Consider the following 14,880-nt stretch of genomic DNA (forward strand, 5'->3'; position numbering starts at 1 on the left):
ACATTCTGCGATTTACCTCGCTCACAAAGCTCTAGGAGTGGGCAGTGGGAGCCCTCAAGGTTGTGGTCCAATTTTTTAAATTTGTGGGGCCCAAGCTGCTATTAGACCCATAGGCTAGAAGGTCTTAGGTTAGAGACTGCGCAATATAAATTTCCCTGGATTTAATTCTAATAGCCTTGTGTGAACAAAATTTAATAAAGGTCATTAAAGTATTTATTTTACATATTTAGTCACTAAACTTAATAATAATTTTATCATTGATAACTTGGTTAGTAAAAAATAACTAAATAATTGCAAGGGAGATCATTAAAATTATGAAAGTTACAAGTAATTTGTGGAAAGAACTTGACAATTTCACATGATTTTTCAAAATATTGGTGACTGAATTGTAACTTTATGCATGTTTTTCTTGAAAAATCTAAGTGGCTCAACTATTTCCGAGATTCTTAATTAGACTTGATAATAATTGAAATCAATCCAGACAATTTAACATATTACATGTCCATGTTTAAAACAGAGAACAAATTTGGAGATACAACAAAAGCAAAAAGAGCAAACACGAAGCTAAACATTGATGGTTAGTGCTGAAAACGCACCAGAATAGAAAACCTCTATAGATTTGAAGATTTCCCAGCAATGTCAATGACAAAACGGTATTTAACATCATTTTTAGCAAGTCGCTCAAAGGCTTCATTAATTTGATTTGGCGTGACAACTTCAATCTCACATGTTATGTTGTGTTTCCCACACACGTCCAACATCTCTTGCATCTCTTTTATGCCTCCTATGATGCTCCCCTTCACAGCTCTCTTCCCTGTCAAATTTATGACTCAAGAGTAAATGAATCATGAAAAGACCTAATAATCCACATTTAGTTTCAAGTTGTATCGAGATTAATTATCACGACTCATTCACAATCCCACATCATTTTAGCATACATTTTCGTGCAAGTTATGTTTGACTTGATATGATACCTATGATCTGCTACGAGAAACTTGGAGTAGCCTCCATAAGTGATGCTACCATCCCAAAAAATGCCATTGTAAGTAAACTGAAGTTGGTCACAGTAGTTTTCTTGTCCATCTTTGCAGTAATCACAGTTCAAGCATGATGCTGCCAAGCACCCTACTCCTGCCCTGTAACCTACCTTGAAATTGGACACATTGCTGCCCACCTTCGTTATAATCCCTGTAATTTCATGGCTGCAACATATTATAAGAACATGTTCGTTAATATTACTATGTAGAAGTAGAAAAAGGCATATCACACTTGCCAAATATCTTGTACAATCATGTTCAATCTAATGTACTAACAAGTTATTAGGACTTTAACATTTGCATAATGTAAGAGTATATATATTCGCAAACATCGAAAGAAAATTTGATGCAAACATTGTATCGGAAAAGGAATAAACTAATCAATATAACGAAGAGGAAACTTCTTGAGGACCAAAATGGAGAGAAAAAACGAAAAGTAGACTTTTTTATAATTATATGTAGAAATGGCCTTCTTTTCCAATATCTCGAAAATATCTTATCTTCTTCAAAGTTGCATTGGAAGCTCCTCTGGTGAGCTTTCTGAGCTTATAGGCAGCCTCCTCGTATGTTAAAAATTAATTGATGACTTTAATTTAAATTTTTGTCAATTTTTTAAGCTACGCCAAACAAACATGAGCTAAAAAATTTAGAAGTATGCTATTTTCCTCTTTGAACATCAAAATTGGGCCATTACAAAATATTGCCTAAGAAACAACAACTTAATCTACAACATACTTATTTCACAAACCCTCACAGGAGCCTTCTTCAATACCAACTTCAACTTAACTTTTTGAGTTTATATTGCACAAATTTATCTTCATTAATCAGTCAATCACAGCAAGAACATTTATGGGTTACAAAATTTCCAAATTTTCTCTAAACAGAATCCAATTTCCAGAAAATAAATACTCTTTAATTAAAAATAATCTATATGCGTGCAATGCAATTAATTGGTGGATTACCCGGGTACAATAGGGTACATGGTGGAGCCCCAGTCGTTCCTGACTTGGTGGAGATCAGTGTGGCATATCCCACAGTATAGGATTTCTATAGTTACATCATTCACCCCATTTTCTCTGCATATCACAAAAACCCAGATTCAGTAAATACTATATGTCAACTTAAAAACATATAAATATATAGATAAATAGATATACCTGCGCTTGAAGGTGTAAGGTGTGATGTTGCCAGAGGGATCGTGGGCGCCCCAGCCCGAAACAGTCAGCGTGTGGTTTGGAGTTGTCTGGGCCATCACACAATACAGAGAAAGATCAGAGATAGAGTTGGAAATTGCAATGAAAATGGACTATAATCATTTTATTTTAAGGAGCACTAAAGAGAGAAATATTTTATTGAATCGTTAACTGCATGTTAGGGTGCGAGGCTGTTGGTTGCAGGTGGAATGAGTAGGTGGGTTATAAGAAAAATGATTTCACATAAGCATCGAGATGCGACTTCATTTAAATTAATGAATTCCATGTCCTAACAACTCTCAAGTACATTGATGTTTTCCTTTAACTAGATGCCAGTCTCGATCCACTCATGCTCATTTACAATTCATTGCAAAATAGTTTATACTAATTTCCTCTAATATTTGAAGCATGTTTGGCAATTTTATTAGATTATAAGTTGTGGATCTTAGAAATGTTTGGATAAAAAATGAATAAAGTAGGTAAAAGTTTTGAATCTTACAAATTTCGTAGATAAAAGTAAAATTTAATTTGCTTATAAATAATTATAAATTTTACCAAACACGTACTTTTTCATATAAAGTGCAAGATTCAAACTAAAATTTAGATTTTAATCTAAGTTAAAGTCAACGACAAATTTTAAACACAAATTTTATAGGACTAACAACTTTTTAGACACAAATCTCATCAATTTTCATCCAAATCTATTAAAAATCCGATTTTAATCACATCGGAATTGGTCCATGTTTTGCATGTTGGAATGGGACCCATCCGTGTGACATTGGGAGAGGAAGATTTGTTGACCGTGGCTCTTGCATATTATGGCTGTCCTGGCCAAGCTAGGATTGTTATTTCCTCTGTCCTTGTCCTCCAAGCCAACGAAAATGCAAACGACTTGTTGCTTAACTACGAGTCTAGGATATGTTACAATGAAAAATATCGAAAAAATTTCTTTACCTCTTTTCACCGTTCGACTATGTGTGCATGCACTAAGAAGACGAGTTATTCTCCAATATTTGGACCTCTAAGTCGCTTATGGCGTCTATTTTTTATATAACGAGCATCGTTATCAAATTATTACCAAGCTAATCAATGTATCAAATTAAAATTAATTGCTAGGTTTAAGCTATTGGGTCCTACCGATCCTCATATTAGGCTTTGATGTCGTCGATTTTCTATTACTCAGTTATTTCTCATAATAAATACTAAAATATATCTCTTCTTTATTCTTTTCTCCCTCTACACTTTGCTTTTAACATAAATTTTTTAATCTTGGTTGTGGTTTCTAAAGATTGAACTTGATTATTTGACTTCTACCCATTTAAACCTCATTTTTCTAAATTTTTTTTTTATAAATTCATTTTTAATCACAATTTTTATCAATATTTTAAATACACATTTCATCAACTTTTATCGAAATCTATTAAAAATTTAATTTTCAACAAAATCGACCAGGTTCTTGTTTGTGACTGGAGTTTGAACACCACTATAATAGTCTAATGAGCAAACAGGTCATAGACTTTAGTCAAAGAAAGTCCTTACAATAATCAACCATTCAATTTAGTGAAAGCTAATACTATAAAATATACCGCCATAATTGAATCATAGACCTCTCATAATTTTGCATCACTAGCAAGACTAAAAATCTAACCACTTAATTCTCTATTGTCATTCTCAATTTTTAATTGGTCACACAAAATGATTAAATATTCTTTTTAGATGTTTGAAAACCATGTCCGATGTTCATACTATGCTTTCAAGCTATAGATGCAATGTTCGGTCTATTACAAATACTAAAATAATCCAATTGTCCTAAAATCCTACCACACTCGACACAACCATACATAACAAAAATGTGAATTAACATTTTTATAATTATAATAAATTGCTGTGCACAAAATTTACCAATTCAATCATTACAAGAAGACATTTACTCCAACGAACAAAGGGATGAATGTAATTTCGAAAGAAAGAAAAAAATCTAAATAAAAGGAAATTGAGTTAAATTAGTGTTGATCCTTTACAATTAGAGAGAAATTCATAACTAAGAAGTTAAGAATCTGCCCTTTCAAAACTAAGAACTAAGGTTTCAAATTTCAAAAATCAAATATTTATTTTATTAAATAAATATATTAAGATCAAAGATCTATATAATTTGGTCACAAATTAAAGATTTGTTAGTCACATTTTATTTTTCGATCACAAATCAAAATCTTATAGGTCACAATTTGTTCATCGGTCACAAGTGAAAAATTTATAAATCACGATTTATTTATCAGTCACAAATCACAAATGCAATGAGTCAAAAATTATTATACAGTCATAAATTAACAATTTTTTAAATTACACATTATTTCTTGATCACAATTTATATTTTTTTATTGATCAAATATTGTTTATTGACTACGGATTAACCAATCTAATAGTAAAGTTAATCAAATTATTTGTGACCATCACCGACACTTATGACTACCAACTCACCACTGTTTTCAACACCACCACAACCATCGTCATTTTCAAAACCACCACCTCAAACAAATCAACCAAAATTTGAGTCACAATCACACATTCTTCTAGGTCACATATTTTTTATCGGTTATAAATTAACAATTTATTAATCATAACATCCAATTAATTGGTCACGGACACTCTTCCAACTTCACTCCCACCACCACCATGAGCACCACTATCTCTAGCATCATCGCAGTACCCGAAACTGTAACAGCACACCACAACGCCCACCGCACACACGCACACACACACATGTACCTGTATCCACAATAGACCACAATGTCCACCACACACACAATAGCATGCTACAATGCCCACCACAATCATTGATCTATGTGTATAGGGCAAAAACCATATCTGCGATAGGCAAAATCACTACAAAAATCGTGAAGAAACCACTAGATTGAACGCCGCGATTTGTGGCCCGAAGAGAAACCATTAGATTGAATGCTCTAAGCACAGCGCTGCTTAGAAGTTGCGCATCTGCACGAAGAGGCAGCTCCAATGTTGCACCTCAACGTCGGAGATGTCATGTCACTGAATGTGTGTGTTGCTGGAGAAGAGTATGTCGTCGGAGACGAGTGGAGAGAAAAAGGTTATGGAAAATGATTTAGGATGGTGTTGTTGTCGACCGACTATAGATGAGAGAGAAGGCGTAGGATGAAAATGATTAGGGTTTTGGTGTGTATGGTTGGGTATAGGTTAGGTGAGATGCAAATTAATACTTAATTTTATAATATAATTTCTAATTTTTAAAATAATAAACTTAGCATATGATTTATAAAATGGTATCTTTAAAAATACGCTTTTATGTAATTTCCACTTACAGTTATTCTTATATCTGAATCAGAATGGGCCCATGAGAACGATAATTATGTTATATTGGCTCATTACATTTTTGGGTCTCCGTCCTAAAGTTCTTTGGGCTATAGATGTAAAGTATTTCGGTGAAAATCGAAAGAGATTAACTCCATTTTTTTTTCTTTTTGAGGAAAATGTGTTTTTGAATAATGATATTTTGGAGAATGTAAGACTAAAAAATAAGAAAAAAATTTAGATTTATGTGTAAAATTATTTTAACAAAAAGTATGTGATTGAAAATAAATTTTGATAAAAATGGGGCTTGAATAAGGGCTAAATTTGATCGAACCGATATTCTTACTATTGGGGTTTTCTATTAACTTAAAGAAACAATTTCTTATTTTTTTTGTCTTACGAAATCAGTTAAGTTTCGATGTTCGGATGATTAATCACCATTTTTCTTTGCTTGGACGTTAGTTTTCTATTTAAATATATACAAAATAAATCATTTACTAAGGATCTTTTTAGAAGATGATGATTTAAACAATATTTTCAATTACTTAGTTTTTTATTTCATTAGAGAGGACCTAAAGTTAAATAATTTAGAAGAAATAGATCTCATTAAGTAAACTATATTTGTTTTAAAAATATTTTTATTCAGAGGATTATATTTTTCAAGATAAAATTTCGGAAAATAGTATTTATATGATTATTATTTATTAAAATGATTAAAGTGAGTAATATTAGTCCTAGTTTGGAAGGGATTAGGGTTTCTGAATAGATTAAGGTTAAAGTTGTCATTTCAGCTTAAAATTAAACCAGGGTTTCTTTATGAATAGTAACTCAGCCCCCTTTTAGTAAATTCAGTCACCTCCACTCTCAAAACAAAAAGTTACAAAAAAAATAAAATAAAATTCTAGAGAGAGAAAGAAAGAGAGAAGTTGATCACCGCTCTATGACTGCTGACGGCCCAAACCCTAATTCAGTATCTGTGATCATCATTGAAAATCTAAATCTTTATAGTTTTCTCTTTTATCAGTAGTTTTATACGTATTGGTGTTGATTAAATAGTATCTATAAATATATATTTTTTAAATTTATATTTGATTTCACAGAGTGATTGTTTTTGAGATAGTGTGTAATTTTTTTTCTTTGCGGTGCACTAATTTGGAATGGTCATGATGGCCGATTCTCTAAACAATGACCACTCGCCACGTTCACCTGTAACGGATGCTGCCATCGCTGCCGCCTCTACCGCAGGTGGCGGCGTTAACAGTCCCCAGTCACGGCGGAGGGGACTGGTCTCGCCTTGGGCCTCAGTCGTTCGTGGAGATTCCGACTCTGTCTCTTCACCCACCGCCGCGGCGTCTCGCTCCTCAACATCTCCGCCGCCGATTGCTGTGGCTGCGCCGGAGCAGCTTTCTGCTTCTGAAAAATCTCCGATGGAGAGTTCGGGCCTGGATGCCCAGCCTGAGAGCTCCGATGTTAACAGTGATGGCAATGCAGGCCGTCCGAGGAGGCATGCTTGGAATACACCTGTAAACGGCGTCGTTGAGCCTGTTTCTGTTATGGGTGATGCTGTTTCTTGGCCCGCTCTCTCTGAAACAACCCGGGCCGTCCCTAGATCATCATCGGAACCCTCCAGACCTGTTCCCGATGGATCATCCTCTTCTTCTCAGGTTAAAATATATATTAATGAAAATTTGTCCACTTTTACTTTTTATGTTTATGGCTTGGGATGTTATTGTTTTCAATGATTTTTTTGCGCTTCATGATATTGAATACTTTCGTGTTAATGTCTTTTTTGTATGTGTCTGCACTGATGTAAATGGTAATTTGGTGAGTAAATTTTAAGTTTTGCCGTAAATATGAATGTATGATTTGGGTTTCTTGCTTTATATTTAGATTGTTGTGTTGAATGGCCCTGAGAATTTATTCCAGGGAGGTTCTAAGACAGTTTATTTGGACTTAGAATTATAATAGTAATAATTAAAAAGTACAATTCTTTAGTTCCGCCAATTCATCCCAGTCGTTAAAGATTCAAAAAGATTAATTATCTTTCCATAGACCAATTGATCATTGTTTCTTTTATCTTTCAATTGGGGCTTATGTAAAGATCAACAGAGCTCTAATTCTTTGCTATTGACAATGTTTATACTGATTGAAAGGCATTCATAAGAGTTCTTCTGTGGAGGCATTCATGTGATGTCTTTGCTAATATTTCTTTTCTTTTGATAGGGGCCTATAATATCTCAACCACCTCAGAGACAAGCTAATACCAATGCTCATGTTAATTCTACTGCAAACAATATCCCTACTAGACAAAGGTTGAGGCATCGAGGTGGAGGTGCGGGTGGAGGCAGCTCTGCAGGAAGTGGGCCTTCTTCTACTGCCTTTAGTCGGCAGCCTCCCCCTCCACCACCTCCATTTCCTGTGTTTGACATGCAGCCTTATGCTAATATGGTACCACCTATGCTGGACACTCCTGTGAGAGGAACGAGACCAGGAGGAGGAGTTGGGGGTTCCCAGCCACACACCAGCAATGATCATTCTTCTCCAAGGAATAATTCAAGAAGGGGTAACTATGGGACTCGCCCTCGTGGAGATGGGCCATATCATAACCCTCCACCACCTCCATTTCCTGTGTTTGACATGCAGCCTTATGCTAATATGGTACCACCTATGCTGGACACTCCTGTGAGAGTAACGAGACCAGGAGGAGGAGTTGGGGGTTCCCAGCCACACACCAGCAATGATCATTCTTCTCCAAGGAATAATTCAAGAAGGGGTAACTATGGGACTCGCCCTCGTGGAGATGGGCCGTATCATAATAATCATGGAGGCAGGAGGGATCAAGATCGCAGAGATGTTCATCTTTCCCATCAATATGTTCCTCCCATGGGATATATGCCATCCCCATTAGCCCCTGGCCCCACACCGTTCATGGCGCCACCCGTAAGAGTTTTTCCTGGCCAAATGGGGTTTGGTAAGTCTACTATGCATGCTGTCCTTTGATAATTTGACGATATGAACTTGTTTTGTTGCTAAAATAGTTGCATCGTATAGATATGTCGGCTCCCTTTATCTATGTTCCCACATTGCCCCCAGAGTCTTTCAGGCCTATGCCAATAGTGCCTCCGCCACCACCAATGCTTTTTGCTACTAATGATCATTTGCCCAGTTTGGTTGTGAAACAAATAGATTATTACTTCAGGTAAATGTCAGTTGAGAACTTATTTGGAAGAATTATGTTTTTTTGTTTCTTTATTATTCATTGCTAAAGCAGGGACTGTTTTCCAGTGATGAAAATTTGGTGAAAGATAATTTTTTGAGGTCCAACATGGATGATCAAGGATGGGTGCCTATCACTTTGATAGCCAGCTTCCCTCGAGTAAGTTGAGCTGGATTTTTGTTTGCACGATTCAGGTTATTTAATCTCTGTTTTATGTAAATAATTTGAACTCTATTATTAGATAGCTGGCCTGTACTAATGCCTTTTGAGATTAATTAGTGCTTATATCACTTGAACTTAGTGCTGCTTTTAATTACAAATGCCATAAGATTTTTGCCAGGTTTACATAAGATGAAATCAATTTTTTTGGTGCTTAACGATATTCCTTTGTAATTTATCGAACTTTATTTCTAACTTTGAGAAAAAATTTCCATATTGGGATAACCTTGTAAGTTGTTCTATTTCAAAATGAAATCCTGGGATTCATTTCATAATACAGTTATTTCTTTATTTCCAGGAGCGTATATAATGCACAGAAATTCCAATAAGTATGTCGCTGGAGTCTATAATGATTGTTTCTTATTCTCATATTTAAATTATTTAGAAGCACTATTGTCTTAAGTTGTGTTATTGGGCTTCCACAAGTATATCTTAGTATTTTCTGAATCCTCTTGATTCATGATTCTTGGAGGCAATGATTTGTCCTGCTTCACACTTGGTTTTATAGAATGCAAATGTTTCAAGCAGGTAACTTCTGAATGCAGTTTTTTTTGTCAAGCATCTCTGCATTTGCTTGCTTTTTTTTGTCAAGCATCTTTTATGTCAACTGTCATGTTTGCTAGATTGCGTTTGCTTGCTTTATGAGTTTCATTTATATGCACTTTTTCATATTTGTATGAGTGTTCTCCAATGCACAGATCAAGTTGTCTAGTGGTCTTCTTTTTCAGGTTCAGCAATTGACATACGATGTCTCATTGATTTTGGATTCTTTGAGAAATTCGACCATTGTCGAAGTACAGGTAGCTTTTTACAATCTGGATTCTGAACTTCAATTTTGTCAAGTGTTAGCTTGATTACCTTCAATTATACATTTAATTTTCTGTCACATGTGGTTCACGTGTACATTTGTTTTGATAGAAATGTGTCAGGTTGGATAAGAAAAATTCAGTTGCTACTCGCTAGTCCTTGAATTCATCTCCTGTCAGTGTCTGCTGATTATGGAATTTTGAAAGAAGCCATGGCAAAAATATTTTCATTGTTGTGGTCTGTTCCCTAATTTGCAGGGTGACAAGTTGAGGAAGCGTAACGAGTGGAAGAAATGGCTACGCAATGCTGGTTGGTCTAACACTGATTCTGGCCCACAGACCCCTGGTTCTTCATCTGAAAATGTTCTAGCAACCTCCTTCCAGAACGTCTCACTGGACGATGCTACAATTGATGCAAATGGCACTATGGATGGTCAGACTGAGATGTCTCCCTTCAGGTATACATCTGATGAAACGACTGCATCATCAATGTTGGGCAATGGAGAAGATACTTCGGAAGATGCTCGTTCAATGAATATGTGAAAAGTTAATCTGCGAAGAAAGTTTTGCACATTCAATCAAGGTTGGTCTAGTTTGTCTTGATTTGAAAAATAATGCTTAATATGTATGAAAATCTCCTAATCGAAGGTATTTTTCTTGAATGACCTGTCCCTGATTTTCAGGAGGCAGCTGGAGGGGGAGAGAAAATAAACATTTGTAACTTATCAGACTCAGAAAGACGGGAAAGGAAGTTGAGATGAAAACGGAGCTGACATTATATCGGCACATAAATGGCTACTTGAATTTTTTTAATTATGATGTGGATGAACGGTGGTTTTCTGTACAATGATTCGGTATTTAATTCTGGAGAAACCTTTTGAGGTGAAATCTCATCGTTAGACATGGCTTTTATGACAGAAAAACCATTCTGAAAGATAGAGCATAAGTGCTTGGCCAGCATCATAAGAGTGCGAGCTCTGCTTTTATTTTGTGTTGATACTTTCCAAGGTCTCTTGATTATCATTATAATATGCTCTCCCATTTTTGAATATTTTGACATTTATCATTTTGTTAATATTCGTTATACTTCCGATATATAGTCTTGCTAGTATACATCTGTAATGTTCTGCGCCCTCCATCATTTTGTTGCATCTTAACCAGCAGTAGCGTAGGAGTGTTATCGATGTTGTCATGGGCTTTTTGTCAAGATTGTTTCACCAATCGTTTGGTATAATCTGTTCATACCTGTGACTGCCTTGACCTGCCATTGTGGTTTGGAAACCTCGTGGGCATAATTGGATGGTAGTCCAGTGTTGGACACTGTATTAGGAGTATAAGCTGTAGAAATAACGAGACAATGCTTCTAGGCTGGACGAGCTATCGTGGCAAGGACTCTAAGAGTTGTTCATTTGCTATGAGCTAGCATTAGTTACAGATGTTCTAACATCGTTGTAGGGATTTGGTTCTGGATAAGATATGTAGTGGAGCCCTTAGGTATTGAGCAACATTGCATGTTGGGCAAGTTGATGCAGACGGCAATGTGCAAATATTATCACACTTTCTTAGGTGGTTAAAGATTAATGAAAAATCGTGAACTCAACAAGTATTGTCAATATTTCAACTTATATAAAGATATCACTTTTAGAGCCTGTTTAGGAGTGATTTTAAGAATTGGTTTTTTGACCGTTAGGAGAAAAGTGAGGTTCATTCGTGAGAGAAGAAGTCAAATATGATGGCTGAAATAGTGAAATAACGGTTAAAAAATTAATTTTTTGGACCAAAAAATCACTCCCAATCAGGTTGTTAGTTAGGGTTCATTTGGTAGATTTGGCTTTTGATTTTGTTAGAAGAGTTTTTCTAAGAAGTTATTTTAAGTTAACTTCTTTGAAAGTTGTATTCAAACTACTACATTCGAAAAATTATTAAAATATATTCAAAAGTAGTTTTTTAATTTCAGAACTAATTTTTGACTTTTTAAAAGCTCCGTTAAATGGAGCCTAAGCCTTGAATGTACAATAATTTTGCACCTGCAAAAGCAAAAAAGGAAAGGTACCTCGAGGAGCCATGAGAATGGTACAATACACATAATTAGGGTAGATGATCCCTTTTATTAAGATGGCTACTTGACTGCTATGCTTTTGGTTGTTGCATTTGCAGCTATAAATTAGATTTATTAACATTCATAAAAGGTTTAGGGTTTGGCTAATCTAGAAATGGAGAATTAATCATTCAGCATCAAATTGGTGACAATTTAGAATCTCACATTGTAGGAATATCGACGCTGCAAAATTATAGTTGCAACATAATCTTGCGAGAATGGCTGTAACAATGATTGGGTGACAAAAATAATAACAAAATAATTTTTATTTTTATTTTTTAAAAATTTACGATTAACTATTTGAATCTAGGCAATTGTACAGATTATGTTAATATATAAACGGAAATGATCTTCTAAGAACTGGTGACATAACACACAATTTAATAGGTGAAATCATTAAATACATGTTATCGGTGCTTAATATAAATTAAGGACCGGTACTTATGAGATCATTCCTGAATATATAAATACCATTCGCTCTTAACTTGTACAAAATTAGCATTGATGAAGTATGGGAGTGGGGTGAACTAGCGGGTATAGTTATTTATGTTTGACAATTAGATAAGTATTATGTTAACAAAAAGCAGCCAGCTCATCCATTGTCGTCCAGCGGTTAGGATATCTGGCTTTCACCCAGGAGACCCGGGTTCGATTCCCGGCAATGGAATTTTAATATTTTTCATTTTATCTCCCATAATAAAGTTGTAAATTGTAATTGCTACTTTGGAATATTTTACTGAAACAAATTAAGCTAAATCGAATTGTATCTTATTTTAAATTTGGTTAACACTGTAAAATTTGAGTTTGATTTACTTTTTCAACTAATCGAAATCTTGAATGAACTTCAACTAAGTTGAAATCACAATAAGCTCAATTGACTTTTTACAATTATTTTTCCTTGGATTAAATATAAAAAAATTCCAAAATAAAGGGAACTTGGACAAATAATGATTTTTTTGAAAAAAAAAAGTAAGATAAATATATGATGGATGAATGAAAGAGACAACGAACAACTACTCAGTTCTTAAGGATATCTAAATACTTGAGATTTGTGACGTAGTTTTTACTTCAGTAACTCGTACAAAATGAGTAACATATATATATTGTTTGGAATGAAATTGCATCACACACATCACATCACATATTGAGTATCTCATACTTTGATATAATTATTAAGATTGTCTTTTTAAGATAAAATTTTATCTAAAATGACTTACTATTTAAGTTAGCTAATAAATTCTTTATCAAGGAGATAGAACCTCTTATAAGAAATCACACGAACAGACATCAGCATGTAGAAGTGCGCCACATGGGCTGTAGATCGATGATGATGCATCACAAGTCAACAAGAATTAAAACTTTCAAGCTCATGTCGCGAGTTGATCATGACCACTTATTTTATTTTACCATTATAATTGAAATTTAAGGGTTGGAATTTAGTTAATATCATAAGATTGATTAGCTAGATTTAGATTTTGAAAGCGATACTTGCTGTAATTCAAGGTGTTAGGTGGAAACAAGGTGACTAAAATAATTGACGGGCTCATTTTGAATATGTATACTACGACTACTAATCCTTGTTTGACTCTCGTTATTTGGTATTATAATTTTGAAATAAGAGTGTGTTTCATTGGCATGAAAAATGTCACATGCAAAAGAAAATGTTTTCGATCTTTTGTGAAAAAGAAAAACCACCTATATCGAAGGAAAATGTTTTCCTTAGAAAGAAGGAAAATTAGGCATATTTTCAAAAGTTGGAAAAAAAAAATTCATGGAAAAAAATGACAATCAAACACTCTAAGTAGGAATTTGGGTGGAAAACTGATATTTTACATGGAAAATAGATGTAATCAAACACACACTAATATTTTTTTGAAGAATGTGTGCAGTGACGGAGCCAACATCTGGCGAAGGGGCACGGTCTCACATGCTGCCCTTGGAACCTCGAATTTCCGTCCATGGCGAATGGCACCTACAGAAAGTGAATAGATAAAGGTGAACAGATGAAGGGGAGGGGATGAAATTGTGAAGGAGATGAAATGAATGCTTGGTTTGGGCCTTTTCTAGTGGGATTTTGTGTTTGGGCCGCTCTTTTTTTATTTTTTTAACATTTGGATTTAGGCAATTAGGCCCATTGTCCCAAATACTCATTCAAGTCCATCGTCAATCAGATTATCAGAGGCTGAATTACAACATTATTTCCAAATTCCAAACCCTCTCTGCGCCGTGATTGTGAATGTGATCGTCGATTGAAAAAGTGCAGTCCACAGGCGGATTTTTGGGGGGGGGGGGGGGGGTTTTTTTTTAGGGAATTTTTTTTTTTTTTTGTAAAAAAAAATTTTTTTTTTAGAACGTTCTAAAAAATCTTTATTTTGTTTTGTCCTTTATCCAAGTTTAGCAACTAAAAAAAAAGTTTTCGCGGGCGAATATTTACTCTTTCAATCTCTATTTCATTTGTAGGGCTCGTTCGTGACTTCTCCTAATAAATGAATTAATCTCCAGTTCATTTCCCCATCCCGACTAGTGAATCGTTAAGATTCATTTTTTCAATAAAATCTTTTGCATGCAAAGGTTCCATCTTTCCCATCGCTTCGAACTTAATTGTTAGGTCCAAATTCTATAATGGAGCTCATAATCCAATTTGTTCCTGAGTCAATCTTCTTAGTCTTTATTGGCTCCAAGCTCTTTATTTTTTTCTTGATTCGTTTAATATTTAATTATGGATGAATCAATTAGTATTGATGCTTTATTACACTGTCTTTTATGAGATGACTCGTAGACCTTACATATTGGAATTCTATATCATTGATATTCTTTTTCTCTCTTTCTCTCATCCTTCCATTTATCCACACCTTTACTTCTTTCATTTTGTTTTACAACTTCTAATTAAAGTTTATGCAAAAAAAAATTTCAGTTGCTACAAAGATATGACTGATTTATCATATCTTGACTGGTTCTTTATATCCAGATAATACGAAGTGATGAG

The 14,880-nt window shown here is 34.5% G+C and overlaps 2 protein-coding genes and 1 non-coding gene across 4 annotated transcripts; 2 read left to right on the forward strand and 1 right to left on the reverse strand.

The window, feature by feature from the left end:
* Positions 1-463: 463 nt before the first annotated feature.
* On the reverse strand, positions 464-2,478 carry LOC111381041 (probable cinnamyl alcohol dehydrogenase 6). Its single transcript, XM_023004739.1, has 4 exons — positions 2,195-2,478; positions 2,000-2,113; positions 916-1,202; positions 464-829 (listed from the first exon to the last, which is right to left on the reverse strand). Exons 1-4 carry the CDS (start codon positions 2,287-2,289, stop codon positions 612-614), a joined length of 714 nt encoding a protein of 237 aa, XP_022860507.1. The 5' UTR covers positions 2,290-2,478; the 3' UTR covers positions 464-611.
* Positions 2,479-6,421: 3,943 nt separating this feature from the next.
* On the forward strand, positions 6,422-10,859 carry LOC111381048 (la-related protein 1B-like). 2 transcript variants are annotated; one of them, XM_023004747.1, is made up of 8 exons: positions 6,422-7,218; positions 7,778-8,144; positions 8,355-8,525; positions 8,606-8,753; positions 8,840-8,930; positions 9,719-9,790; positions 10,055-10,379; positions 10,480-10,859. In XM_023004747.1, exons 1-7 carry the CDS (start codon positions 6,712-6,714, stop codon positions 10,337-10,339), a joined length of 1,641 nt encoding a protein of 546 aa, XP_022860515.1. In that variant the 5' UTR covers positions 6,422-6,711; the 3' UTR covers positions 10,340-10,379; positions 10,480-10,859. The 2 variants fall into 2 exon arrangements, with proteins under 2 accessions (XP_022860515.1, XP_022860514.1); XM_023004746.1 differs by having other exon boundaries at positions 7,778-8,135; positions 8,346-8,525.
* A 1,630-nt stretch (positions 10,860-12,489) lies between these two features.
* Positions 12,490-12,561, forward strand: TRNAE-UUC. The gene has a single exon. It is a non-coding gene; the product is annotated as a tRNA-Glu (tRNA).
* The last annotated feature ends 2,319 nt before the right edge of the window (positions 12,562-14,880 follow it).

The sequence above is a fragment of the Olea europaea genome, unplaced genomic scaffold (genome assembly GCF_002742605.1).
Source record: "Olea europaea var. sylvestris unplaced genomic scaffold, O_europaea_v1 scaffold2242, whole genome shotgun sequence".
Lineage (NCBI taxonomy): Eukaryota > Viridiplantae > Streptophyta > Magnoliopsida > Lamiales > Oleaceae > Olea > Olea europaea.

Coding starts and splice junctions, on each gene's coding strand:
- LOC111381041 (XM_023004739.1), bottom strand. CDS start 2,289: ATGGCCCAGACAACTCCAAACCACACGCTGACTGTTTCGGGCTGGGGC. Junction 1,203..1,999: donor ATGTACCCTATTGTACCCGG/GTAATCCACCAA, acceptor AATATGTTGCAG/CCATGAAATTACAGGGATTA. Junction 830..915: donor TGCTAAAATGATGTGGGATT/GTGAATGAGTCG, acceptor TTTACTCTTGAG/TCATAAATTTGACAGGGAAG.
- LOC111381048 (XM_023004747.1), top strand. CDS start 6,712: ATGGTCATGATGGCCGATTCTCTAAACAATGACCACTCGCCACGTTCA. Junction 8,145..8,354: donor TGGGACTCGCCCTCGTGGAG/ATGGGCCATATC, acceptor GCCCTCGTGGAG/ATGGGCCGTATCATAATAAT. Junction 9,791..10,054: donor CGACCATTGTCGAAGTACAG/GTAGCTTTTTAC, acceptor CCTAATTTGCAG/GGTGACAAGTTGAGGAAGCG.